At 56.7% G+C, this 27,749-nt stretch overlaps 1 protein-coding gene across 2 annotated transcripts; it reads left to right on the plus strand.

Annotated features, from left to right (window-relative positions):
• Positions 1–307: 307 nt before the first annotated feature.
• PDZD4 (PDZ domain containing 4) lies at positions 308–27,481 on the plus strand. 2 transcript variants are annotated; one of them, XM_035010143.1, is made up of 8 exons: positions 308–455; positions 21,543–21,778; positions 22,806–22,896; positions 23,344–23,442; positions 24,352–24,414; positions 24,727–24,828; positions 25,132–25,242; positions 25,394–27,481. In XM_035010143.1, exons 1-8 carry the CDS (start codon positions 396–398, stop codon positions 26,909–26,911), a joined length of 2,280 nt encoding a protein of 759 aa, XP_034866034.1. In that variant the 5' UTR covers positions 308–395; the 3' UTR covers positions 26,912–27,481. The 2 variants fall into 2 exon arrangements, with proteins under 2 accessions (XP_034866034.1, XP_034866027.1); XM_035010136.1 differs by having other exon boundaries at positions 396–455; positions 21,543–21,796.
• The last annotated feature ends 268 nt before the right edge of the window (positions 27,482–27,749 follow it).

The raw sequence follows: 27,749 nt of genomic DNA on the forward strand, positions 1-27,749 counted from the left end.
GCGGCAGCGGCAGCGGCAGCGGCAGCGGCGGGCCCCGCGGGCGGGGAGGCGCGCGGCCCACGGCCCCTGACGGCCCCCGGCGGCCCGGCGCGCCCCCGCGCCTCCTGGGGGGCCGTCGCCCAGCAACGCCCGGCGCGCCCGCCCATCCCCCGCTGCCCTTTTTTTCCTGGCCGGGTGCGAGGGAGCATGCCCGCGCCTGGCCTCAGCCAGCGGAGTTAACCCGAGGGGCGTGGAGCTGCCCCTCCCTCGGGGGCGTCCTCCCCTCCCCCGCCAAGCGGCCCGCCCCCTGCACTAGGGTATGGCCCCCGGCCCCGGCCCGGGACCCGAGGTCCCGCACTCCGGCCAGTGAAAGGCGTTTTCCCGTTCCCGCCCTCCTCCCCTCGCTGGCCAGCACCATGGGATGTAATATGTGTGTGGTTCAGAAACCGGAGGAGCAGTACAAAGTGATGCTTCAGGTAGGGGCCGCTGGGGCGGGGGGCGTGGGCGCCACCTGGGGAAGAAGCTGGTCGCGAACCTGGGAGGGCCGAAGGGCTCGAAGAGGAAGAGGTAGGGAGCCATTCCTGCCCTCAATTTCTGGGGCTGCTGGGTGTTGGCGCTCCGTGGGAGCCAGTCACAGATGGGGGGAGCTGCGTGGGGATGGGGTGTAGGGCGCGTCCCTTGGGCGCCCGGAGTAGATGGGCACGTGAACCCTGGGTCCCGATCGGCCTGGGTCCGGAAGTTGGGCTCGGCCCGGTCCGGCGCGCTTGCACCCCGGGCCCGGGAGCCCGGAGGCGCGGTGTTGCCGGCGCCCGCGCGGGATGGAGGTTGCATAGCAACGGGCTCCGTTCCCTGCACACGCTCGCCCCGCTGGACCCAGGGCGGGGGAGGGAGTTGGGCACCCGCGGCGCTGGGGGCGGCCAAATCCAGGGCCCGGAGGGCCAGGGGCGCAGGAGCGCGCGGGCGGTCTGGGGCTGGGGTGCTTATCCCGGCACCCACTCCCCGCTCCGGCCCTGCCCAAATGGTGGGCTCCCAGGCTGGGGTACCGCGGGCTCAGCGAGGGGAGGGCTGTCTGCAAGCAGCGGTGCCCGGCTCGCTCCCTGCCCTGCGGGGCCTCGGGTCCAGAGCCGCGGGGGGCGTGGACCGGGCGGTGTTCGGCGGGGCAGGCGGGGATACGCCCGGCCGCGCGCTCGGAACCCAAGCCCAGCCCGGTGGCCCGGAGCCGGGCTTCCTTGCTTGTGCGTGGCGTGACTTCGTGAGTGCGTGCTTGTGCCCCGTCTGTGTGTGCGCGGAGGCTCCTCGTGCCCCGCGTGTGTGTACTTTCTGTGTGCGCTCAGAGAGGTGTGTCTAGGGAAATGTCCCGCATGGTGTGGCCTGAGACGCCCCCGGGGCTAAGGGGAGGGAGTTCAAGGTCGGAGGGAGTCGGGACCCAGGGGCAGACCCGGCGCAGACAGGTATGCACTTCAACTCCGGGTTTATGGGTCAGGACTGGGGAGCAGGCGCTGGTCCGTGCAGTGTTGGCTGGGGGCAGTGGGGTCTCCTTAGAAGAATAGGGGGAACTCCTGTAAGCACCCGCGGGGGCGCGGTGTGTGGGGGTGGGGTGGGGGGAGGAATCAGCGTCTCGGGGGGGTTGGGGAGGCCGCGGGAGCCCAGCTTTGGTGCTGTGAGCCTGGTTCTGGCCACTGTGAGCGGGAGGGGGCACGACGGGGAATCTTGCTCTGCCCTGGCCGCGCCACTCAGCTCCTCTCTGAGGCTCCGTCTGCCGGGGCGCGCGCGGCCCTGCGCTTTTCCCGCTCGCGGCCCCTCGCCTTTCTTCCATTCTCGCCGTCCGCCCCCGGGCTGTGCCGCTCGTCTTGTTGCCGCTGTCTGGAAACCTTGCCTGGCCATTGTCATTGCCCGCTCGTGGAATCGGGCTCGGTAATAACTCGCGCTGGGACCGAAAGGCAGTCCCTTGGAATCCCAGTGGTGGGCACCGGGGCTGCAGGCGGAAGGCCGCGCTGCACTGGTTGGTTGGTGACGCCGTGGGATCCCACCCTCACGCCTTCCTTTCTTGGAATTATTCCACCAAATGTCAAGCGATTCCAAAGCTCTTGGCTCTTGACTTCCTCACAGAGGGATTGAGGTAGTATTTCATTTAAGGCCGACCTCATGGGGGTGTGTGGAAAGCGGAGGGCGACCTGCGCTGCCTACAGGCTTGAAATGAGCTGGGTCGAGGGGCGACACTGAGGTGACCCTTCTGGCTCCCCCTGGCAGTGAGTGAGGGGAGGTTGCCACAGTTGGGGCTGGGACTGCCTTCAGGGAGGCTCCATGGTGGAAGAGGGCTTGAGATGAACCTGGGCAGGAAAGTTCAGAGCCAGGCTTTCCTTGAGAGAGAGCCCCAAGCCCTGGGGAGATAGGTCCCCAGGAGGAGGGGCCCGCATGCCAGCTGCCTTCTCTGGGGACACCGCTCCCTTTTAAAGCTCCTGCCGAAGTTTGGGCAGAATCAGAGCCTGGGTGCGCTTTTAAAAGAGGAATGACCCTTTAAAATGAAGGGGAGGGGCTCCTGGGTGGCTCAGTCCCTTAAGCCACTGACTCCATTCTGGCTCAGGTCCTGATCTCAGGGTGGTGAGATCGAACCCCAGCGTGGGGCTTGTGTGCTGGGTGTGGAGCCTGCTTAAGATTCTCTCTCTCCCTCTGCACCCCCCCCAAAATAAATAAGTAAATAAAATAAAATTAAGGGGAGACAAAAGAAGATTGAATAAAAAGGAGCTGGAAAGCAGGGAAAACCATTAGTGGTCCCAGATGACCCCGTTTCTGGGGGCTGGAGTCCCAGGCACAGCGGGGTGAGCATTTCCTGGCCCAGTCCGGTCCTCTTCTCAGAGCAGAAAGAAGCTTTTGTCCCAAAAGACCAGTCAGACCCGTTGCCTGGCTCCCGTACTCCCCTAAACACTGGTACTCCCCTAGCCTAAATGGTGCTTCTCGCAGTCCAGTCTGTACCTGCCTGTGGCCTCTGCACCTCATGAGAGTAAGGGACCCGGGTGGGGCATGGTGCAGCCCAGAGAAATGCACATGCACACCTACACCACTTGCCAGGGGACTTCCTTGTGCCTTGCATTCTCCAACCCCCAGGTTAAGAACTCCAAGTGTCTGTCCTACCCTTGAGTTCCAGGCCCTTTTCTCCTGATGGCACAAAACAAACTACAGCTTTATTGAGCATACCCTGATAAAGTGTGCAATCGGTGGTTTGTCATATATTCAGGGAGTTGTGCAACCATCACCACGGTCTCATTCCAGAACATTGTCATCACTCCAAAAAGAAACCCCGTCTTTAGCAGTCATGTACCCATTTCCCCCAACACCTCCTAGCCCCTGGCAACCACTAATCTCTGTATGGTTTTGCCTGTTCCAGACATTTCAACTTAATGACCATAGGAACCATACAATACATGGTTTTTTTTATGTGCGGCTTCTTTCATTTATCATGTTTTCTTAAAAAAAAAATTTTTTTTTAAAGTACTCTCTACCCATCCAATGTGGGGCTCAAACCCATGACCTGAGATCAAGAGTTGCACGCTCTATTGACTGAGCCAGCCAGGCACCCCCTAAATTTCTTTTTATTGCTGAATAATATCCCATTGTGTGGCTATACCACATAGTATTTATCCATTTACCCATTGATGAACACTGGGGTTGCTTCCACCTTTTGACTATTGTGAATAATGTGGTTGTGAACATGGGTATATAAATATCTGTTTGAGTCCCTGCTTTTATTTTATTTTTAAAGAGATTTTATTTAATTTTTTTATTTTTATTTTTTAAAGATTTTATTTTATTTTATTTTTAGAAGATTTTATTTATTTATTTGACAGAGAGAGCGAGACAGCTAGAGAGGGAACGCGAGCAGGGGGAGCGGGAGAGGGAGAAGCAGGCTCCCGGCCGAGCAGGAAGCCCGACGTGGGGCTCGATCGCAGGACCCTGGGATCATGACCCGAGCCGAAGGCAGACGCCCAACCAACTGAGCCCCCCAGGCGCCCCTAAAGATTTTATTTTTAAGTCATCTCTACACCCAACGTGGCGCTCAAATCCACAGCCCTGAGATCAAGAGTCACATGCTCTGTGGACTGAGCCAGCCAGGCACCCTCAGTCCCTTTTAATTTAATAGTTAAATTAAAAATAATTTAATTTCTTTGGGTATATACCCTGCAATGGAATTGCTGGATTATATGGTAATTCTGTTTCATTTTTTGAGCTGCCGCCTAACTCTTTTCCACAGGGGCTGAGCCACTTTACATTCCTACCAGGAATGTAAGAGGGTTCCACTTTCTCCACATGCCCCCAATGCATGTTTTTGATTCGCAGTTCCTGAGTGATGTTGAGTATCTCTTCATACATTGTCCATTAGTATGTCTTTTCTGGAGAAATGTCTGTCTTTATGCCAGTACCACTCTGCTTTTACTATAGCTTTGTAAGTAAATTTTATTTTCTTTAATTTTTAAAATATTTATTTATTTATTTGAGGGAGAGAGATAGCGCGCACGAGCAGGGGGAGGGACAGAGGGAGAGGGAGAAAGAATCTTAAGCAGACTCTGTGCTAGGCAAGGAGCCTGATGCAGGGCTCAGTCTCATGACCCTGAGATCATGACCTGAGCCGAAACCAAGAGTCCAACATTTTAACCAACTGAGCCACCCAGGTGCCCGTTATTTTTTTAAAGATTTTTTTGGGGGGCGCCTGGGTGGCTCAGTCGGTTAAGCGTCTGCCTTTGGCTTGGGTCGTGATCCCGGGGTCCTGGGATCGAGCCCTGGGTCCGGCTCCTTGCTCGGTGGGAAGCCTGCTTTCTCCCTCTCCCACTCCCCCTGCTTGTGTTCCCGCCCTTGCTATCTCTCTCTGTCAAATAAATAAATAAAATCTTTAAAATTTTATTATTAGATTTTACTTATTTATTTGATAGAGCACAAGCGGGGCGGGGGGAGCAGCAGAGGGAGGGGGAGAGGCAGGCTCCCCGCTGAGCAGGGAGCCTAATGCTTGGGTTCGATCCCAGGATTCCGGGATCATGGCATGAGCCGAAAACAAGAGTCAGATGCTTAACCAGCTGAGCCACCCAGACGTCCTGGGAATTGTTTTCTTAACTTCCTTTTCGTCTTTCTCATTGCCACTGTGTAGAAATGCAGTTGATTTTTATATATTGACCCTGAATGCTGCAACCTTACTCAACTCATTTATTAGCTCTCATTGTTTCTTAGTGGATTCTTGAGGATCTTCTATATGTGGGATTATGTCATGAGCAAATAGAGATACTTTTACGTCTGCCATTCCATTCTGGATACCTTTTATTTCTTGTTCTTGCCTATTTACTCGGGCTAGAATCTCCAGTACCGTGTTGGAAAGAAGTGAGAGCAGACATCTTGGCCTTGCTCCTGATCTAAGAGGGGAAGCTTCCAGTCTTTCACCAGTGAGTTAGAAGTTAGCTGTAGGTTTCTCATAGATGCTCTTTGTCAAGTCAAGGAAGTTCCCTTCTATTCGTAGTTTGGGTGTTTTTATGATGAAGTGTTGTTTGACGTTGTCAAATGTTTTCTGGGTGGCTATTGGGACGCTCCGTGGCTTGGGCCCCTTATGCTACTGACGTGGCCCAGCACCGCGAGCTAAGTGCAGCCCCGCAGAGCCCCAGCCCCACTTCCGTCCCATCAGTATTGAGTCCCATCAGTATTGAACCGGGTGGGCGCTGGGGTGGGGGCGGGGTGCCACACACCAACCAGCTCGACAAGCTCAGAAAAGGTAGAAGGATCTTGGGGATGGGCGGTCTTGCACGTTGAGTTAGGAAGAGGCAGCAACCAGGTGCCAGAGGGTGAAAGGTGGGCAGGAAGCGGAGTCAGCGCCAAGGCCCACGATGCCTGCTGAGAGCCCTTCCTGGTGCCCTTGCAGGCTGGGGGCGCTGTCCTGCCCTGGGGCACCTTGACCCCTTTGTCATGGATCTAATCACACCCCACTCTGTTGGGCTTCTCTCTGCCTCTTTGTCTTTCCCCTGCCACCCCAGTCTTCTAGATCTTGGTGCCCCCTCTCTGACACCATCAAATGCTTGCTGGCCGGCCTGGTGCACAGGAGACCTATGTGACAAAGGAGACTGGCCCCTGGCCTACTGCACCCATTCCCTACAGGGCTTGGCCAGACCTCTGCTCTTCTCCCTTCTTTCAGCCTCGAGTGACTCAGGACCACCATCCGGCTCCCCTCTGTCCACATCCAGAGAGGTCAAAGGACAGCCCTCCAGGTCTCCTCGTGACGCCCCCCCTCCCAGGTCTTTTTTCCTCAGGCTCCTGCTGGCATAGCCCCCGCCCCCACCCCGCTGTGCCAGCCATCCTTCCTTGTGCTGAGGATCACAGACCCCCCCCCCCCCCCCCCCGGGCCTTTTTGTAATGGGAGAGACTGGCGGGGAACAAAGAGGCAACAGTTGGGGAGAGAAGGGCCCACAGCTGTCCCCTCTCTCCATCTTCATCCTCCGTGGCGGCTCCCCTCACCCTGACATGCTCCTTGCCCCTTGCGTGGGGGCTTCCTGTGAGCAGGATTTGGTTCTTTTTTTTTTTTTTAAGATTTTATTTATTTATTTGACAGAGACACAGCGAGAGAGGGAACACAAGCAGGGGCAGTGGGGAGGGAGAAGCAGGCCTCCTGCCGAGCGGGGAGCCCGATGCGGGGCTCGATCCCAGGACCCTGGGATCATGACCTGAGCCGAAGGCAGACGGTTAATGACTGAGCCACCCAAGGTGCCCCAGCAGGATTTGGTTCTGTCATTGTGCCTTGCTGCTGAGTGCCCTGCCTGTCCTGAAGTAGGTAGGCCCTCTGGAAGTAATTGGAGTGCTTGAGTGGGGCACTGAATTCCAGTAGCCATCATCTACACAGGATCACCATGTTTTTCCATTGTCTCAATATTTTAAAGTGCCCTTCCTCCCTTACCTCAGTTCCAAGGACTGCCTGAGCCATCGGGGTAGAAAATTCTAGAAAATGCAAACTAATCTACAGTGACTGGAAGGCAGATCAACATTTGCACGGATGGGCGGAAGGGAGGGATGACAAAGGGGCATGAGGATACTTGAGGAAATGGTCACTATCTTTTTTTTTTTTTTTTAAAGATTTTATTTATTTATTTGAGACAGAGAGAATGAGAGACAGAGAGCATGAGAGGGAGGAGGGTCAGAGGGAGAAGCAGACTCCCTGCCGAGCAGGGAGCCCGATGCGGGACTCGATCCCGGGACTCCAGGATCATGACCTGAGCCGAAGGCAGTCGCTTAACCAGCTGAGCCACCCAGGCGCCCAAATGGTCACTATCTTGATTGTGATGATGGTTTCACAGGTGTATATTTACAAAACTTTAAAGTGTTATGCTCTAAATATGTGCATTTGATTATATGGCAATTATACCTCAGTAAAGCTTTAAAAACAAGAAATACACGTAACACACACATACCAAAGGAAAAACACATGAGAGTACTTAGCCCAGCGTGGGGCTCTAGTGGGGTTGGGTGGGTCTTTCCCTCCTTCTGTTTCTGGGTCCCCAAAGGGAAGACAGTACCATGTGGGAATAAAGAGTGCCTGCCTCCCAGGGTCATTGCCATGGGGAAATCAGCAACCTTTGCTCATCTGGCACTGGGTCCCCTGGGATCTCATTTGGCTAGGGGGTGGAGTTGTTGCCATCAGGCCATTTGGTCAGTGGTTAAGGCGTGGCAGTTGGGTGGAGACAGCCTTACTCATGGACATGACACAGTTAATGTCCAGTGACAGAAGAATGTTCAGTATTATTCTGAGGATTTCTGTATGTGAAAGAAAGGAGAGAAAACTTTACACAGGAAGAGGAGCCTCTAGTTGTGAAGAGTAATGTCTAAGATTAGTGAGGAGCCAGAGGAGGAAAGACTGAGAAGTTGGGGCTCAGGGGCTTCTTTGTAGTGCAGCCTGCCTCTTGCTCATGCTTGCTTTGAGCAGCGGACATGAAGAGCATCTCATAAAGAATATCATTCTGATTACTGCTAGACTTGGATCATGCTCTTGGGCCAGTCAGGTTAGCCCAGAGGTGGGCGGGTGGATGTTTTTTAGTTGTGAGCTTACACCCGAAGGTTGATCTTTTTTTCTTTTTTAAGATTTTATTTATTTGACAGAGAGCAAGTAGGGGGAGCGGCAGAAGGAAAGGGAGAAGCAGGCTCCCGGCTAAGCTGGGAGCCTGATGTGTTGTGGGGCTCAATGCGTCGCGTGGCTCCATCCCAGGACCCTGGGATCATGACTTGAGCCAAAGGCAGACTCCCAATCGGCTGAGCCACCCAGGCGCACCCCCCGCCCCCTGCACAGTTTATCTTGATGATGACCTCAAGAATTGCTTTGCTTTTTCACACAGGCCATCTGGGGTATCCTTCCTTCCTAGCCACTCTTTCCAGGCAGACTTCAGAGGTGCCCTGAGAGACCTGCTCTCACCTAGAAAGGCAGGGGGGCCAGGGCTGATGGATCAGATTTCAGCAGACCCTGGGTAGCACCACCATCCACTCAACAGCTTTGGGGAGGGAAGGGGTAAGAGGGAAGGAGAGACCCTTTGAGTCACTTGTCTGGTGTCCGAACCTCATTCAGGTATGTGTGCATCCTTCCTGGTTCCTTGAGGGGGTGCTCTGGGCCAGCACAACTCAAACCTAAGGCCCTTGTTAAAATGCAGAACCGGAGCAGGTCCAGGGCCTGAGAGTCTGCATTTCTCACAAGCTCCCAGGCCACGTCCATGCTGCTGGGCCTTGCACCAACCACAGCAAGAGCAAGGACCTCAGGAAGGAACTCAGGATAAATCAGTGAAGCCCTGAATCACATCAACATGACCTAGGAAGTGAGTTTGCTACAAGAGGCAAGGCATCACCTGAGACCTACCAAATCAATTTCCAGGGGTCTTTGCCCCCCTGAGGTTCCCAAGGGACATACTGTGTGCTAGCTAAGCAAGCCTCCTTTCCCATCGCCCACACCCTCACCAACACAAAGTCAGCTCACCTGGGCGCCCAGACATACACACCACTCCCAAACTACTAAAAAGGCTTTTTTTTTTTTTTTTTTAAAGATTTTTTATTTATTTATTTGACAGAGAGAGACAGTGAGAGAGGGAACACAAGCAGGGGGAGTGGGAGAGGGAGAAGCAGGCTTCCCACTGAGCAGGGAGCCTGATGCGGGGCTCGATCCCACGACTCTGGGATCATGATCTGAGCCGAAGGCAGACCCTTAACGACTGAGCCACCCAGGCGCCCCTAAAAAGGCTTTTGAGAGGAAGCCCTCCCATGCTTCCTTTTCTTTCTCCTGCCCCTGGGCAAGAAGGGGTGGGCACAGTTAGGGGCTTGGATGGTGTGGTTTGTCCAGGTAGCCACGACTGGGGCCATGCTGTTCGCTGGACCAGTCACGTGATGGTGGAATGTACTGCTGTGCCCTGCTAGAATTCTTACAAATTAAGGCATTTCGGGGCGCCTGGGTGGCTCAGTCATTAAGCGTCTGCCTTCGGCTCAGGTCATGGTCCCAGGGTCCTGGGATCGAGCCCCGCATCGGGCTCCCCGCTCTGTGGGAAGCCTGCTTCTCCCTCTCCCACTCCCCCTGCTTGTGTTCCCTCTCTCGCTGTGTCTCTCTCTGTCAAATAAATAAATAAAATTTTGAAAACAAAACAAAAAACAAATTAAGGCATTTCGTAGCCACTGATGCAATTCATTTAGGCAAGGATCATCCTCGGATGGTAAAACCATTACATAAAGGTTGTCCGGAACAAGATGGTCACAGGGTCTCAAGGTATTACCCCAGGTGACTTGTAAATTAGGAAGGGAAAAAGAGAGACCTGGCAGCCATGATTTTGACCATGTGACTAAACCAAATCTAGCATTCCCCAGCAGTGGGACGACCTGATGGTGGGGAGGGGGTACTACCCAGCGATTTGTCAAAGCACTTAAGCTGAATCTAATGAGGGCAGATCCAGACTCGGGCATTGTGCAAAGCAGCTGCCCTGGACTCTTCCAAGAGGTCAATGCCATGAAAGTTAAAGAAAAAAGAACCTAACAACCAAATGTAATGTGTGTGGTCCTTGACTGGATCCTGGGGTCCAGAAACAAAAACAAACAAGCTGTAAGGGTATTAGTGGTACATTTGTAGAGATGTGGGGGTGGCTGATGATTACATCAGTGCTAAATCCATGAGCACATTAAGGGTGGTGTGGTTACTCCTGGAATGGGAGCATTGGTGTTGGCATCTTGCTTGCAAAATGTGTGTGTAGAAAGGGGAGAGCAGGTGTGGGAGTGTGCACTCTGGGGGAGATCTGCCTGAAGGGAATGCAGGTATCCACTGTCAGATGTTGCAACGTCCCTGTGGGTTGACCATTTTCAAAATCCAGAGTTGGGAAAAGAGGAGTGAGGACTTGTGCTGGGCCATTGAAAAGACAGAGGCTGCTCTGTCGGTTTGGGGGTCCCCGTAACACTCGTCTGAGCCTGGGAAGCCAGCGACACAGGTACATCCAAAGTGTCCCTTGGACACTCCTGTCAGCAGAGCTGAGAGCCATCAGTCAAGACTCAGGGCTCCAGGGCAGAGGGCAACTTCCGGTGTCTGTTGTCTCCTTGTCTGTTTCTCCATCCCCAGAGTGGGGTTAGGAGAGTCCTAATGTAGCAGCCTTGGTCCCCACTAGACATTTACGTAGGTAAGCCCCTACTCCCCGCCTTACCACGAGTGCAAGGGGCCTTTCGCAGGCCTCCCTGGGGCCGCGGGCCCCGCCCGGCACCCAGTCAGGCCTCTTTCCTCGGCCCCTCCCTCCCTCCTCCCCGCCCGCCCAGACGGCCCGCATCACAGCCGCTGGGAAGTACGGCCCGGGCCTCCCGGGGAGCCCCCGCGCAGCTGCGCCAGCCTCCCCAGGTCGGGGCCCGGAGACTCGCTGCAGCCGAGGGTGGGCGAGGACTCGCGCCCACCGCCCGTGCGGGAGACGACGGCCAGCCCTGCTCGCGCCGCCGCCGCCGCCCTCTTTGTCTGCGGCTCGGGGCCCGGGGGGCGGGGCGAGCGCGCCGGGGCCCCGCCCTCCGCCGCCCGGGGCGCCGCCGCTTCGCAGGCGGGGCGGAGCGGGCCGGCGCTTTCCCCGCGGCCGGTGGGCCCCTGCGGGATCGCGGCTGGCCGCTGGGATTCCCCCGGAGCTGTCGCTGGCCCCCGCGCGCCCTCGTTGCCCCTGTGTCTCCTTCACCTGCCGCTGGTGTTTCTTCTCTTCCCCCGTGTTCCCCGCGCCTACTCCCAATGTCCCCCAAGGTCTTGGTGCCTGCACTACCCCCCCCCCCGCCCCCCGCGCTCTTTGGCCCGAACTTTCCCTCTTGTAAACCTCCCATCAGCATTCAGAACGCTCAGGTGTCTCTCCTGGTAAAACCCAAAGGCAGCGCTCTCCCGCAGCCCCCAGCCACTCCAACCCCATTCTCTGCAAAAGTTCCCGAGCTTCACACCCCGCCCAGCCCAGCCTGCTGAGTGTCCCTCTCTGCGGTGGCCCACCTCTTAACAGATGCCCCTCGATGCACTGTCTTGTTCAGCTTTCCTCCTTAGCTTCTCTCTGGCTGACTGTAAACTCTGGGTCTCTCTCTCCAACTGCTTAATGTAAGCGTGCCTCGTGGTCCTTTGTGGGCCTCTTCTGTCTATATTCAATCCCCCGTTAGCTCCTCCATCTCATGATTTTTATTTGTAATTTATTTTCATGTTAAAGTAATCTCTAGCCCAACATCGGGCTCCAACCCACAACCCTGACATCAAGGGTCGCATGCTCTACCGTCTGAGTCGGCCAGGTGCCCCATCTCAGGCTTTTTTTTTGTTTTTTTGTTTAAAGATTTTCTGTATTTATTTGACAGCGAGACACAGAGAGAGCACACAAGCAGGGGGAGTGGAGAGGGAGAAGCAGGTTCCCTGCTGAGCTGGGAGCCCAGAGAGGGAACACCAGTGTGGGAGGGGTGGGCGGGGCAGAGGGAGAAGCAGGCTCCCTGCTGAGCAGCCAGTGCGATGTGCCACGGTGTGCGACCACGGTGTGCGACCGTGCGACCGTGGGATCATGACCCGAGCCGAAGGCAGATGCTTAACTGACTGAGCCATCCAGGCACCCTGCTTTTTTTTTCTTTAAGATTTATTTATTTATCTTCGAGAGAAAGATGGGGGCAGAGGAAGAGGGAGAGTGAAACCCAAGCAGACTCCCTGCTGAGAGCAGAGCCCGCCAGGGGGCTCGATCTCACGACCCTGAGATCAGACCTGACCCGAAACCAAGAGTGGTCTCTCAACTGGCTGCACCACCCAGGCATCCTCCCCGCCATCTCATGGTTCGGGACATATGTAGGTGGAGTGGGGCATCGAGGATGTTTGCATGTCTCAGGAACTTTAAATCTGAGAAAAAATTTCCATTTATAAAACATGCCCATTTCCCGTGTTTACCCCAACCCCTGCATCGTCCACAGTGATCCTCACCTTTGTTGTCTCTGTGGATCTGGATGGCAGTCTTACTTTTATTGTGGGAAAGTCTATGACATCAGATTTACCATTAGTGACATGTACATTCGCATCACCACTATTTATTTCCAGAACATGTTCATCACCCCAAAAGGGAACTTCATGCCCATTAAGCAGGCACTCCCCATTCTCCCTTCCCCGGGCCCTGGCAACCACTGCCACCTCCATCCCAGGCCAAGGCACCGTGATCTCTGGTCTGGGCCACTGTGGTTCCCTGCTGCTCTTTCCCCTGCCTGCACTTGGTCCCCTCCTGCACGCTCCTCAATAGAGGCCGGGGCGATGTGTGCACATTATTCTCTGGAGAGCACCAAGGGCTTAGCACTGGCTGGAATGTTCTTCAAAGTCCCTACCGTGGGGGGCTCCTTGTCATCATTTAGGTCTTAGGTCAAGTATCCCCGGGGAGGCTGTCCCTGCACACTCGATCGAAAGCAGTCCCCGCTTTAGCATTTTCGGCCACATAACTCAGTGCTCTGAATGCAGTCCAAAACGGCCTTACTTGCTGTTTCTTGCCTGGGTTCCACCCCTGGCACTAGCCTCCCTGAGCACAGAGATCACGTCTGTCTTACTCATGGCTGTTCTTCCCGTTCTCCCAGTGCTCGGCGGGAGACGGAACACGTCTTCCTTCCAGTGGTTCCCAGCTGCCTGGGGACGCAGAGGGTCACTTGTGCACCCATAACCCCTGTGCTGACCTCCTCTCCTGGGCTCCCTTGCCGCCGACCTTCTGAAACACAGCTTTGCCCCCTCCCCCTCCCACCTTCCAACCAGGCTTGAAGCATTCTGCCTCTCAGCTTCCAAAGGGTGCCCTGGGGCAGAGGGGAGCCCACCCTGCTTCCGGGGCTCATTCTCTACTGTCTCCCTGCTCCCTGGAGAAGCCGCATGCAAGACCACACAGGTCTGTCCCAAGAGTCCCTTGTCTTGAGCCCCCTGGAACGAGAGAGACCAGTGGGCAGTGGCCCAGTCGCCCAGATCCGTCCCCACTACAGCCTCTGACATCCCCCCTCACCTTCCTTGCTCACTCCCAACGCCCCTGATTGTTAGAAAGTTCTTCCCCCGTTACAACTCCCCCCCCACCTCACCCCCCTTTAGAGCCTGGGTTGAGGTAGGTCCCTGCCCTAGCTTGTGTCTTGTCTCCTCACCCCACTACCTGATTGGCTACTCTGTGCCTGTCCACCCCCTGGTGGGGAAGGGTCCCACCCTTGTGACCTGGCTTGCATTGAGGGGCTGGGGTGGCCATTGTGTGTGGGGTGGCCGCAGGCTCCTTGTGAAGGCAGACCTGGGGGCCTGTCTGCTGTGCCTCCCTGCCTCGTTGGCTGGTGCTTATGGGGTCAGGGCTCCCCCGACCCCAGGGGCCTCCTGTTCTCTTCTGCTCAGACACTGGGGCCCACACCTTGATCACCCACCTTCGAGGGAGCCAGTAGGGGGCCGGCAGAGGGGGGCTGCGCTGGGGGAACGGGGAAGGTGTCTGCTCAGTCTTGCTCCCTGGCCTGAGGCCCATTAAGCCCAACTGGCCGGCCCCGTGGTCAGGCCAGCCTCCCAGTGGCCCCTGGGGTGGGCATGGGGCGGGGCCCTCGTGGCCACCTCCTCTAGGGGGTGGGTGGCTGTGATTCATTCCCCCCCTCACCTGGAGCCCACAGCCCGAGCGTCCCCCCAGGGCCTCCTTCACTCCCTCTGGGACTCCAGGCCCCTTTTTTGGGACACCTGGGCCGGAAATGGAAGGCAGTAGAGGGAGAAAGCAGTGCCTCTCCTGAGCCTCCTCAGATCGGGTGTGGATATGGAGTCTGATGTGACTTCATTACCGCTGCTCTCCTTTAATGGGCACCCAAGGGGCCTGGGCCCGGAGGCTGCCGTCCCATCCCGGGCTGCCCTGGAGCCAGGAGAACAAACCAGTCACCTGCCACAGAGTCTGGAGCCTTGGGGAAACTGAGAACAGGTCAGAATATATCATGGGCTAGATTGCTTTTGTATATTTTCTCTGTGGTTATAAAAGCGATGTTCATTGGAGAAAATACTAGAAAGAACAAGAGAAAAGTCACCTGTAAATACTATCTCCCATGAATTTTCTCCCAGTCTTTAAAGAAAGTATTGTGTTGAACACATATGCATATACCAGTGAATGAATATATGTAACATACACCCAGATCCATGCTCCCAGAATTGAGGTCGCACTGGTCTAAAGAGGTCTTTTTGCTTAATATTTTATCATGAGAATTTTCCAGCAATGGTGTTTTTTATTTTGCAGTTCATAAACATTTATTTTTTTTTCAAAAAGTATAGCCAGGGCGCCTGGGTGGCTCAGTCGTTAAGCATCTGCCTTCGGCTCAGGTCATGATCCCAGGGTCCTGGGATCGAGTCCTGCGTCGGGCTCCCTGCTCGGCTGGGAGCCTGCTTCTCCCTCTCCCACTCCCCCTGCTTGTGTTCCCTCTCTCGCTGTGTCTCTCTCTGTCAAATAAATATATAAAATCTTAAAAAAAAAAAAAAAGTATAGCCATGTTATATAAAGTTTGGAAAAAAAGGGGAAAAATCTCAGATTTCCCTCACACAATGTTTTTATATATTCTTTTCCAGCCTTTTTCCATAAACATTTTATATGGTAATCATCCTAGTTCACATGTCATTTTATATCTTTTTAAAAAAGATTTATTTATTGGGGTGCCCGGGTGGCGCAGTCAGTGAAGCATCGGACTCGGTTTCGGCTCAGGTCATGATCTCAGGGTCGTGAGATTGAGCCCCACGTCAGGCTCTCCACTCAGTGAAGTCTGCTTGAGTTTCTCTTTCCCTCTCCGTCTGCCCCTCCTGCTCCTGCTCTTTCTCTTTCTCTCTCTCAAAAATCTTTTTTTAAGATTTATTTATTTATATGAGGGGCGGGAGGGGCAGAGGGAGAGTCTCACGCAGGCTGAGCGCGGAGCCCAACGCCATGCTGGATCTCCTGACCCTGAGCCGAGACTAGAAATCCGACGCTTCACCCACTGAGCCACCCAGGCGCCCCATTATATCTTTTTTGAGAAAAAGGCATTTTACTGGAAGACTTTGGGAGGGCAGCTGTATGCTTTAATGAAGAAGACACTTAATGCTTAAGATTGTTGTGAAGTTGTTGGCATTAAAAATAATGCTGGTACCTCACTGAGTTAAACATAGATGGAGCATAGGGCCTGGCACTTCCGCTCCTAGCCCAGAGATTTGAAAACGGGGTCTCAAAAACTTGCACACAAATATTCATAGCAGCATTATTCACAGGTGGCCAAAAAGTGGAAACAACCCAATGTCTATTGACAGATGATTGGGTAAACAAAATGTGGTCCATCCATATAAAGGAATATTATGGGATACAATGGATTATTATTCGGCCATAAAGTACTAATGAAATACTAACGCTTACTGCACTATCGATGAACCTAGAAAATGTGTTAAGGAACGACGCCAAACACATCAGAGCACGTATTGTATGATTCCATTGATATCTGGACAGAAGAGAGAGTGGTGGGGGCTGGGGCTTAGGGTAATGTGGAGAGAATGGGTAGGGTCACCTTTTGCAGGGACGAAAATGTCCCAGAACGAGATGGAGGTGATGGCTGAAGAACAGTGTGAAGGAGCTAAATGCCACTGAAGTGTGCACTTTCAGATGGCCAAACGGCAAATTTTATGTTAGGTGTATTTTACCACAACAAAACTACTCTGGCCATCCCTGTAATTCACATGGTATCTATTATTATTATTATTTAAAATCTATTACTTAGAGCAAATTTATTGGATCAAAGGGTATGATGAATATTTTCAAGATTCTTCATAGTTATTGACAAATTCTTGCAGAAAGTTTACCATTTTACAGTGTGTAAGGTTCAGACCAAGAGTGCGTGACTGGGTGACAGGGTCAGCCAGGATAAGGGCTGCTGAGCACCCTGGAGTCTGGAGGTGGCCACTGCCCTTGGGGCCTGTGGAGGCTGGGCTGACAAGGTGCTTCAGTGCCTGGGGACCTAGGGCAGTGAGTGATCCCCTGGTGTGTAGACGGGAACCAGGCCACCTGGGCCACATTTGAGCAGAGGGGTGCCTCTAAAGCTTGGGTCCCCTCTCCCCACAGTGGAAATGAAGTGACTTCCAGCTCACCTGGGATTGCATTAGAGCTGTGGGTCTCAGGTCAGCCCACTTGGGCTCATGTGGGCAGCAGGAAATGGATGCGTGCTTGGAGGGTTCCTGAGTAGCGAGTACAAAGTCTATCTCGGGCGAGGCAGTGCTTGAGGGTTTGCTTGCTCTGCAAGCACGCTATGAAACCAATAGGATTGGCTGCCAAAAGATGGTTCCAGCTAAGGCAAAGAATGATGCCCGGCACATGGCAAGGCCAGCGCAGCCTGCCCCGCAGTGGTAGAGATGAGAGTCATCAGGAACTGGGGTGAGGGAGGATGTGGGACATTCAAGTGGGCTTCAGGCATACGTGGAGTATTAGAAAACAAAGTGGATTTCTTCTGGATTGTTCCAAAGGAGGAAGGTTTGTACTTGATGAAGGCAACATCTTCTAATAATGAGAGGTTCTGACAATGGGCATAGCCAGCAGGTATTGCTCTCCCTGAACTGGAAATGATGTTCCCAAAGTGATCCTAATTCTGGATTCCTTCTGGATATAAGAAGGCACCCTGGGTCATGATCTCATGATCATGGGGGTATTGGGACGATCTCATGATCTCAGGTCTTGGAATCGAGCCCCCCTCTCTCGACCTCTTGTCGGCTGTGCTCAGTGGGGAGTCGGCTTGGACAGTCTCTCCCTCTGCCCCTCCCCCCCACCCGAGTGTGCATGCTCACTCTCTGTGTCTGTCTCTCTCATAAATAGATACATCTTAAAAATTTTTTTAATTAAAAAAAAAAAAAAAAGGCGCCCTGGCCTGGTGGGAGAGACAGACACAGAAGCAGAGCTGAGGGCCACCTTGGAAGCTTGGGTGGGGCCCCTCAGGGCCTGGCTTCCCCTCCAAGCTGAGGATGAGGATGTGCTTGCTGTCTGTCCTCTGGCCCATGCTGAGCCTTTGACCTCCGCCGGGCCCCCTCTTGCCTTCTCAGGCGGGAAAGTGAATGAGTTTTGCAGCCAGCCTGCTTGGCAGCCTGAGGGGAGTCAAGTCTCAGGGCCGTCAAGCCATGCCCACATGCTGGGCCTACCAGGGTCCCCTCTGTGCTACATGCTTAGCATGCTCCGCTTTCTCCCTGGGTGTCCGCTGGGCCTTTCATGGCTCCCTCAGCATGTGTCTGCTTCCCAGCGAGTGTGACTCTGGCCGGGGATGGATACACCTGGGCACCTGTCCTTGAGTGGGTGTAGGTGACAGGAGGGGGGCAGGAAGTGATGAGCAGCTATTGAGGGAGGAAAGAAGGATACATGAAGGAGAGGGAATGATATAGGCTGACGTTTAGAGCTTAAGTGGGGAGGTGGCAAGGGGCGGGAGGGGAAGAGAAGACCCTCTAGAAGAAGGGGGTTCAACACAGGGTCCTAGACCTGCTCCTGTTACCACCAAGCCCTACCGCCCACCCACACAAACCACCCACTCCCTGATCCCCACACCCACCCCGCATCGGGTTCCCTGCTTCTCCGTCTCCCACCTCGATTTTGGCCCGTTGGTCTCAGCATTTTTTCCTTCCCTTGCTGGAGGGATTTGGGTTTGTCATTCTGATGCACGTTTTCTCCTATTTATGCCATTAATGAGCAGGAATGCTTCCATATACCACACGTAGGAACAGAGCATGAGCTTTTGATGCGTTCTGCCCATGGTGGGTCCTTGGGCTGCTTCCAGGGTTGGCTATTAAGACGATGCTGCTCACAGCCCGTGGCTTGGTTTAGGCTCCCTCTTCTGTTTGCACTGGTTTTCCTACTGTGTTTGTATTTTCTTAGTGTTTTGTTGGAATTCTTTACAGAATATTCTGGATAATCCTTTATCAGTTCTATGCATTGTAAGCATCCTCTCTTAGCCTGTCTTATCTTTTCACTGTGTTTCTGTCCCTTGTTCAGAAGTTTTACTTTTAACATAGTCAAATTTGTGTCTTTTCCATTCTTGCTTTCCCATTGTTCATCTTAAGAATTCTCTATTCCAACATCATGGACATTGTTCTCTCACCTCCACGGTAGGCAGTTTTGCTTTGTCCATTTAGGATTTTGATTCCAGTTTGGATTGTTTGTCAGGGGCTTGGAGTGGTGGCAGCAGGGGAGGGAGGTGGTGAGCGGGAGTGGGTCTTGGGTGTCTTGGTGGGGAGAGCCTCTGGGCCTGTGGAGACATTTGCATGTGACTCAAGGTGGGGAATCTGAGGGTCGGTACTGTGTGCCTGGCCCCAGGCTACTTTGCTCATCACCCCACACTTCCCCACCTTGCCTGTAGCCCTCACCTGCTCTGGGAGGGGCTCATTTCTAACTTGTCACGGCCTGTCTCTGGCCCACTTATCTTCATTAGCTTGGGAGCACCCACTGACTGAGGAAGAGGAGAGAGGAAGCTGAAAGAGCACGTGGGTCAAGGGGAAGGCTGCTGGGCATCCCAGGCCTCCCTGTGATGACCCGTCTCTGCAGGTGCCCATCCTCTTCTTGACGTCCCAGCCCACCCTGCATTCCCCTCCCCACTATCTGGGCCCAGTTTCCATAGCAACATGGCCGCAGGCTAACCAACAGATTCCAGGGAGAAAGACATTCCTGCATTTCTCAATGTCACCTGAGCCCCTCCTATTGCACGCTTGTGGCCCTGCTGCGGGAGTTTCAGGGTGACACGTAGCCCTTGGAGATCTTGAGGACAGCCCAGCCCTTCTGCATTTTAGGGAAACCCTGGACGTAAGGGCAGTGGGGAGCTGGTCAATGTCCGAGACAAAAAGCCCTGGTTTGGAGCAGTTGCGGACTTCCGTGGTGTAAATACCCCCACCGTGGCCAGCGGCAAGATGTCACTCAGCACGGGAAGAGACGCACAGGCACACGCGTTATATAGCCTCTCCTATCCCCAGACACGCTAGGCACAAACACGAGAGTGTAGTAAAAGAATTAGAAAGTCATGAGCTTGGAGTACTTACTGCCTTTGTTTTGAATATAATGCATTCCATTGTAAGATTAGTCCATCAAAGTGTTGATAACGGCTGGCTCACAGATTTCCTGACAGCTTCACAACCGGCTCTTCTAGGGTCTTCCAGGCCATTCCTCACATTCCCTCTGTCTACAGCCTTTCCCACACTGCCCGGCCTGCAGCTTCCTGAATTTCTCCCGTGCATTCAGCCTTCACCCCCCCCACCCCCCGCCTTTATACTTCCTCCTCTCGGGCGGTATCGACCACATTCTCACACTTACCCTTAGTTGGCAACTAATACCTTCTTGGCAGATGCTTGTGTTCTTCCTTATGGTTTTCTCTATTTTTCAAATGTTCTACAATGAACCTGTGTTTCTTTTATAATTAGACCAGACTGGTTAAAAATTTTTTTCTGACCAAGGAAAGTTTGTGGAGAGGGGAGACCTCAGTACTGAGATTATCTACAAGGACACAATGAAGTAGCAGATAGGTAATTATTTGCTTTCCTAAGACAGACCTCTCCCTGGGATGACATCCAGGGGTTAGTCTGTTAGGTGGCAGCCTGGAGACAAGATTTTGCAGTTGGATTGGGCATCTCTGCAGAACTCCCAACCCCCTGAGACACCCAGGGGCAGAGATGGCACTGTGGGAATTCGGAGACCGGGACAACCCGGCCACTGTGCCCAAGTGCGGCCCTTCTCCCCTCTGTCGGTGGGCAGGTGCTGGGTCTGCGGGCCCTTCACTCTCCGTGCTGACTGGCAGGGACTCACGAGCCTCCCTCTCTCCCTTCCTCTGATGCGGGCCAGGTGCCCCCTGCTCAGGGAGCCTTCCCTACCCCCTTCCTAGATGGGGTGTGGCCGGCCCTCTGCTTCCTTAGCAGCCTCTCAAAGGTCTGGTTCCGTGGTTACCCACGGGGTGTAGCCATTTGGAGTATCCCCGCTGGTGCGTGTCCTCCCTGGGCCCAGAACAGCCCTTCCATGAGCTGCTGAGTGGATTAGGAGACCCTGCCATCCCCCTCCTCCAGGAGCTGCCTCCTGATCCCTATCTCCCACCCCTCACTGCTCTCATGGCGCCTTCCCTGAATGCTGGCTGTGTCTGTTTGGTCCTTAGTCTACTTGCCTCCACACCAAGGAGCACCTTGAGGTCACAGCTTGTGGTACCTGGTTCACTCGCCCCAAAGTGACCATCCCAGGGCCCAATGCATACAGGATGCTGCCGAAATCCGTGGCTGGGCTGGGGCCAGCCTTGGGCCCCCCAAGTCCCTTGAGGGTACACCTTGCTCCACCCAGCTGGCCCCAGAAAGCCCTCCACCCTCCACCCTCCACCCTCCACCCTCCGCACGTTGTGGTCCTGATCTTCCCGTGAGGCTTCACCAGGCCAGCCTTCTCCCTGGCTCTGACCACTATGCAGCCCAGTCAGGCTCGTGACCTTGACTCACTCCCTTCATTTTGCTGAACTTCGGTTTTCTCATCTGCACAATGGGTTGTTGAGGTCAGGATTCGGGGGAGATGCACATCAGTGCCCAAGAAATGGCGGTGGTCTTAGAAGGGTCACTTCCTTGGTACCTCCCTTAGGTTGTCTTGCCATGTCAGGAGGCTCTGTGCGTGTCACCTTTTCTCTTCAGCGACTCTGTCATTGCCTTGAGGACAGAGATCCTGTCCTTCGTGTCTGCGTACTCTTTTCAATCCTCCTGCCTGAACCCATTTATGGACTGACTCCCGTTGGGAGAGAGGGGTCAAAGTCTTCCTCCAGCCCTGATGTCAGATGCGCAGTCATTGCCAAGGGGGCCTCTCCGCGGACCTCCTAGTGCTCTGGCTTCAGTGCTGCCTGAACGAGAAGCAGGTCCTGGAGCGAGGAGGATGGAAGTGTGGGTGGCTCCTGCTGGAGGATGTTCTAGGGTGGGGGCCGAGCCCCCAGACCCAGTGCCTAGTCACGGGGGCTCCCTCATCCCCAGACAGCACTGTGTAGGGGTAGGGCTGAGACGTGGGGCTCAGCCGGGAATGAGGGTAGAGAGCACACTCTGGTTGAGGAGACTGGGGGGTGGGTCGGCGGGTTCTCATGGGGGCGTGTCTCTGCCGCAGGTGAACGGGAAGGAGCTCTCCAAGCTGTCTCAGGAGCAAACCCTGGAGGCCCTGCGCTCCTCCAAGGAGCCTCTAGTGATCCAGGTGCTGAGACGCAGCCCCCGCCTCCGGGGGGACAGCTCATGCCATGACCTGCAGCTGGTGGACAGTGGCACTCAGACCGACATCACCTTTGAGCATATCATGGCGCTGGGCAAGCTGCGCCCGCCCACCCCGCCCATGGTCATCCTGGAGCCGTACGTCCTGTCTGAGCTGTGAGTCGCCCTCAGGAGGGCCCCGGGCCCTGCCTCCGGAGAGGGCACGCCACCCAGAGGCTATGTTGCTGCAGCTCTGGGTGTGGCAGGGAGACCCCGACTGGCCTGCCCTCTCAGGCAGGAAGCAGGCTCCTTGGCCTCCAGAGCTGACTGTGGCATCCAAGGGCTCAGCAGTCTCTAGGCCTCTACAGCCTCAGGCTGGACATCAGCCAGTGAAGGGACCAGGGGAGGCTTCACGCACAGGCTCCCTTTGGTATCTACCCCCCAGGGCCAAGGGAGGAGCATCCTGGGAGCTTGCTCCTGGAAGGTTGAGGGCCTCAGCTCCTCCTCCTCCTCCATCCTCTCTTCTCCTCTGCTGTCCATCGTCTTCTGCCTCTCAAGCATCCCTCCTTGAATCTTCTCACATCCTTGTCTGTCCCATCCTCCCCCTGCTCTGAACTTCCTCCATCTCTTCGGCTTCTTTCTGGCCCAGTCGGAAGAAGGGCCTCTCATCCAGGCCTGGTGGCTCATTCTGCTAATCTAAACCCATGATGCAGAGCGGTGGTCCCGGGATCCCCTCCTCCACAGAGAGTGAGGCCCCTGGCCGCCAGCAGCCACGCTTAGCCTTGGGGCAAGGAGGGCTGCCCCTGGAGGTAGAGTGGGTCCTCCTCTACTCCCCAGCAGTCCTCTGGGGCCTGGATAACTCCTGGGGGCGTTGCATGAGCGGGGGGCGGGGGGGGGGCAGTGCCGGGTGGGAGGGGCACCTGCAGTTTGGAGAAGTTGGTACCCTGCCGGCTGGGCTGGGCTGGGCGACAGGGTGGGATGGGGTAGGGAGAGCTAGGCATGCCTGTGTCCTCAGTGCAGACCCCTGGTCACTCCCGTTCAAGAAGCATTCCTGGTCTTTGCATGGATGCATGTAGCTCAGAAGGAGGGGCTCCATGCCGAGCCCACTGGGACCGGCCAGCCCGGGAGCTGGGGCGAGGGCACTAGAGGAGCAGATGGCTGGCCTGACCCCCCTTCTCCTGGGCAGCCCCCCCATCAGCCATGAGTATTATGACCCGGCGGAGTTCATGGAGGGCGGCCCGCAGGAGGCAGACCGTATGGACGAGCTGGAGTATGAGGTGAGCCAGGTGGCCAGGCCAGGGCAGGGATGGCTGTCTGCAGCCCAGCTCAGGCCTGGCTCCTCTTGTCCCCAGGCAGCCGAGCCTCGTGGCCCTTGCCGAAGCGCGGCTGCTTACTCAGGCTCACGGGTTGAGTTGGGGAGGGCATGGGTGAGGTCCCTTAGTCAGTCTGCGTAAGCGAGTCTGTGTCCCACGCATGTCTGTGTCCTGTGTGTCCCGTGTGTCTCGTGTGTGTCTCGGGCATTTCCTGGCAGGGGAGACCACGGCACACGTGCACCACTCGGGGTGGTGAGAGAGACCCTCCAAGCTGGAGGCTGGAAACTTGGCTCCGGGGGTCGTGCTGCTGGGGTTGGGGCTGGGCCGTGGCTGCCGCCCCTGTAGCATGCCTCCTCACTCACACGTTTTGGGGGCTTTCTTCCTTTGCTTCCCCCACGGCCCCTGTGGCAGGAGGTCGAGCTGTATAAGACCAACCACCGGGACAAGCTCGGCCTGATGGTTTGCTACCGCACGGATGATGAGGAGGACCTGGGCATCTATGTTGGAGAGGTATGAAGGCAGGGTGCGGGAGTGGCTCTTCTAGGAGGCAGTGGGGCTCCACGCCTCCTCTTTGTGTGCTAGGACATCCGGGCTGGACGTGGACGGCGTCCATCTGTACGGCACCGGCAGCGGGGAGGGGAGGGCATGGTGGTGGCAGGTGCGGAGGCGGGGTCTGACCCACGGAGAGTCCGCACACCGTCCGATCCCTGTGGCCTCTCCGTGCCGCCCGGGGCTCTGAGGCTGCCCAGAAAGCCCCGGCTGCCAGGGGCAGAGCCTACTTAGCATCACACGGGGCAGCTAGCGGCTTTGGTGTGTGTTCGGCCAGGCCGTCCTCCCCAGGAGACTTGTGCGCAGGCTGGGCCGGTGAGCAAGGCTGAGGTCTGGGCCCTGTGATGCTAAGCCCCTCCTGGTACTCACAGGGCTGTGCTTCCCCACCTGTCCGTGGCGGACACATGTGTGTCCACAGGAGGGCGGATGGCTCGCCAGCTGCCCCCACATTCTGATCAAGTCAACCTTTGTACGAATATCTTACTGCCCATCGAGCCCCAGGGCTGGGGTGTGTGTGTGTCTGTGTGTGTGTGGGGGGGCGGGGTAAGTGTTCGGCTTCCTGCATTCACCCAGCCTCTGACGTGGAAAAGAACAGGCTTCCGTGCACAGGAGCGTACGAGTGCCAACTGGGGGTGGGCCTGGGCCTGGGGGTGGTGGCAGGGGCCGGGGAGCTTTTGGCTGGCTTGTGCTGGGGAGAGGTGACTAGCCCGAGACCCACTTGTTTTGTCCCTGCCTCCTGGAGCTCAGAAGCTTCCAGTCTGAGCTGAAGAGGGAGCAAGCAAGGAGACTTTAGTTTGCTTTGGGACCTCCCGAAGGTGAGGGGGGAGGTCCTTTCTACTGAAAGGTCCCCATGACGCGTCTGCCTTACAGGTGAACCCCAATAGCATTGCAGCCAAAGATGGCCGGATCCGCGAGGGGGACCGGATCATCCAGGTGAGTGGACGGGGGGGGGTGCGGGGAGGCCTGACGGAGGCCCCACACTCTACTGGCTGCTCAGTGACCTCTCTCCTGCTGTGCCTGAACCCGGGGCTGGGTCTCCTCTCCCGCACAACTGCCCCGGGGGGCTCCCAGGAAGAGGCCACATGCTCACTTGGTTTCCATCCTGTCAGAGCTCAAGAGCCTTTCCTAGGCCAGGGTGCTCTGCTTGGAACTCCCTACGAGGGGGTCCCTGCAGCTCCACCAGGGCAGGGCCCACCCCAGAGCCAGCCCTGGCATTCTTTGTGATGGTCCCTTGGCTTGTCGCAGATAAATGGTGTGGACGTCCAGAACCGGGAGGAGGCAGTGGCCATTCTGAGCCAGGAGGAGAACACCAACATCTCCCTGCTGGTGGCCCGACCTGAGAGCCAGGTGTGTGTGCGCCAGGCAGGATATTCTGGGACCCCTGACATCGGGCTTTCTGTGGGAGCTGCTGGTCTGGGACAAGGGCACAGGCATGCCAGCAGCCTGGCACTGACGGAGGGCGGGTGGTGTCTTTGGGGCCCATTTCCCCTTGGGCCTCTGATGGCCGAGTGTGCCGGGGCCCCCCTCTCCCTTGGGTTATTCAACTTCATTGAGACCAGGAGACCGGGTATGGGACCTAAAGGTCATCGGTGGGGTGATGTCTGGGGCAGTCCTTAAAGCAGTGGGGACAGCACAGTTCTGTCTCTGCAGCTGGCAAAGCGGTGGAAGGACAGTGACCGGGATGACTTTCTGGATGACTTTGGCTCTGAGCATGAGGGGGAGCTGCGTGCACGGAAGCTGAAATCCCCCCCTGCCCAGCAGGTGAGGAAGGAGGCAGGGCGGGCAGTGGGGAGCGCCGGCGGGAGGCCAGGGGGCTGGGGCATGCGGGAGATGGGCTGGACCCAAAGGCCCTTCTGATTCCGAGCCCGGCCTGCGGGACTCCTACTGAGTGGGGCTCATCTTTCTGCCCCAGCTTGGCAACGAAGAGGAGAAAGGGGTCCCCGATGCGGGCACGGGCCTGAGCAATAGCCAGGAGCTGGACAGTGGGGTGGGCCGCACTGATGAGAGCACCCGCACCGAGGAGAGCTCCGAGCATGACCTGCTGGGGGATGAGCCCGCCAGTGCCGCCAACACACCCGGCGCCCTGCGCAAGAGCCGGGACCTCCACTTCAGCATGGACTCGCTGCTGGCAGAGGGGGCAGGGCTGGGGGCTGGCGACATCCCGGGCCTCACCGACGAGGAGTACGAGCGCTACCGGGAGCTGCTGGAGATCAAGGGCCATCTGGAGAATGGCAACCAGCCGGGCCTGCCCTTCCCCCGAGCCTCGGGCGGCAACAGCGCCCTGGATGTGAACCGCAACGAGAGCCTGGGCCACGAGATGGCCATGCTGGAGGAGGAGCTGCGGCACCTGGAGTTCAAGTGCCGCAACATCCTGCGGGCGCAGAAGATGCAGCAGCTGCGGGAGCGCTGCATGAAGGCCTGGCTGCTGGAGGAGGAGAGTCTCTATGACCTGGGGGCCAGTGAGCCCAAGAAGCACGAGCTGTCTGACATCTCCGAGCTGCCCGAGAAGTCGGACAAGGACAGCACCAGCGCCTACAACACGGGGGAGAGCTGCCGCAGCACCCCGCTGCTCGCCGAGCCCTTGCCGGAGAGCCCCCTGAGGCGGGCTGCCGCCGGCAACTCCAACTTGAACCGGACCCCCTCCGGCTCCACGGTCACCGCGCACCCCAAGGCAGCTGCCCCGCAGGGGAGCCCCGCTAAGTTCCGATCTCTCTCCCGGGATCCCGAGGCGGGCAGGAGACAGCACTCCGAGGAGCGCGTCCGCCGAAGCCCCAAGACGGGCGTGACCCTGGAGCGCGTGGGCCCCGAGGGCAGCCCTTACCTCTCCCGGCGCCACCGCGGCCAGGGCCAGGAGAGCGAGCACTACCACAGCTGCGTGCAGCTGGCCCCGCCGCGCGGCCTGGAAGAGCTGGGCCGTGGCCCCCTGAGTTTGGCTGCTGGCCCTCGGGTGGGCGGGGCAGCGGTGGCCCCCGAAGCACCCCGCATGGAGTGGAAGGTCAAGGTGCGCAGCGATGGGACCCGCTATGTGGCCAAGCGGCCTGTGCGTGACCGCCTCCTCAAAGCCCGGGCCCTGAAGATCCGCGAGGAACGCAGCGGCATGACCACGGATGATGACGCGGTGAGCGAGATGAAGATGGGCCGCTACTGGAGCAAGGAGGAGCGGAAGCAGCACCTGATCCGGGCCCGGGAGCAGCGGAAGCGGCGCGAGTTCATGATGCAGAGCCGGCTGGAGTGCCTGAGGGAGCAGCAGAACGGCGACAGCAAGGCTGAGCTCAACATCATTGCCTTGAGCCACCGCAAGACCATGAAGAAGCGGAACAAGAAGATCCTGGACAACTGGATCACCATCCAGGAGATGCTGGCCCACGGCACTCGCTCTGCCGACGGCAAGCGGGTCTACAACCCTCTGCTCTCCGTCACCACTGTCTGAGCCCCGCTGTGCTGCGGGGCGGGCCCTCGGCCCCAGCCCAGGTCCAGCGGGCCTCCCAAGACCCTGTCCCCTACTCTCCCTTAGAATCTAGTGCGTGTCTGTGTGTGTGTGTGTGCACAGGATTCTGTGACCAGAGAGAAGCCCCCAGGAGAAGGGACGCTTCTCTCCGTCGGCTACTTCCTGCTCTCCAAGTACAGCGACCACGGCGACAGCTGGCATGGGGGGGCGGACCTGTAGCAGGCGCCCCTTCAGCTTCGTGCGGGCCGCGTGTGCGCATCACAGGCCCAGGCACATGGACGTGCACACACACGCACACCCCTCCAGAGCTCTCTGCGTGGGTACTTGGGGACAGGAAAGGCGAACTGGAAAGCAGAGGCGAAGAGGACTGTCCTAAGCACAAGAGAACGCCTGGCTTTGAAGCAGACTCGCCCCCTGCCGGGAGCCTTGGCTATTTGTAGACAAAGGCAACCCTGAGTTTTGTGGTTTTTTTCCCTTTCTGTGCTTGCCAGTTGTTGTTTTTCTGTTCTGTGGACCTGCTCCGGGGGCTGGCAGCTCCTTCAGGCAGCCTGACAAAAGTGGAACCCCCAGTGATGGCTGGGAAGGAGGTGGGTGGGGGGAAGGAAGAGAGGGAGGGCTGGGGCAGGGGGAGGGGAAGGGTTGGGGAAGAACGGGAGAATGGGAAGCAGCTTTCTTGGTGGTCTCCACTCTGAGGTATGGGGACGGGGAGCCTCTGATGTGGCTTGTGAGGCCCACCCTGGGGGCCACTTCCTTCCCTGATGACCGAGGGAGAGCCAAGACATAAGTAGCAGGGGAAGACCTTGGTGACAAGACCCACGCC

Source organism: Mirounga leonina, unplaced genomic scaffold (assembly GCF_011800145.1).
Source record: "Mirounga leonina isolate KUSES-001 unplaced genomic scaffold, KU_Mleo_1.0 Mir_101799, whole genome shotgun sequence".
NCBI lineage: Eukaryota > Metazoa > Chordata > Mammalia > Carnivora > Phocidae > Mirounga > Mirounga leonina.

Coding starts and splice junctions, on each gene's coding strand:
- PDZD4 (XM_035010136.1), top strand. CDS start 396: ATGGGATGTAATATGTGTGTGGTTCAGAAACCGGAGGAGCAGTACAAA. Junction 456..21,542: donor AGTACAAAGTGATGCTTCAG/GTAGGGGCCGCT, acceptor TCTCTGCCGCAG/GTGAACGGGAAGGAGCTCTC. Junction 21,797..22,805: donor CCGTACGTCCTGTCTGAGCT/GTGAGTCGCCCT, acceptor TCTCCTGGGCAG/CCCCCCCATCAGCCATGAGT.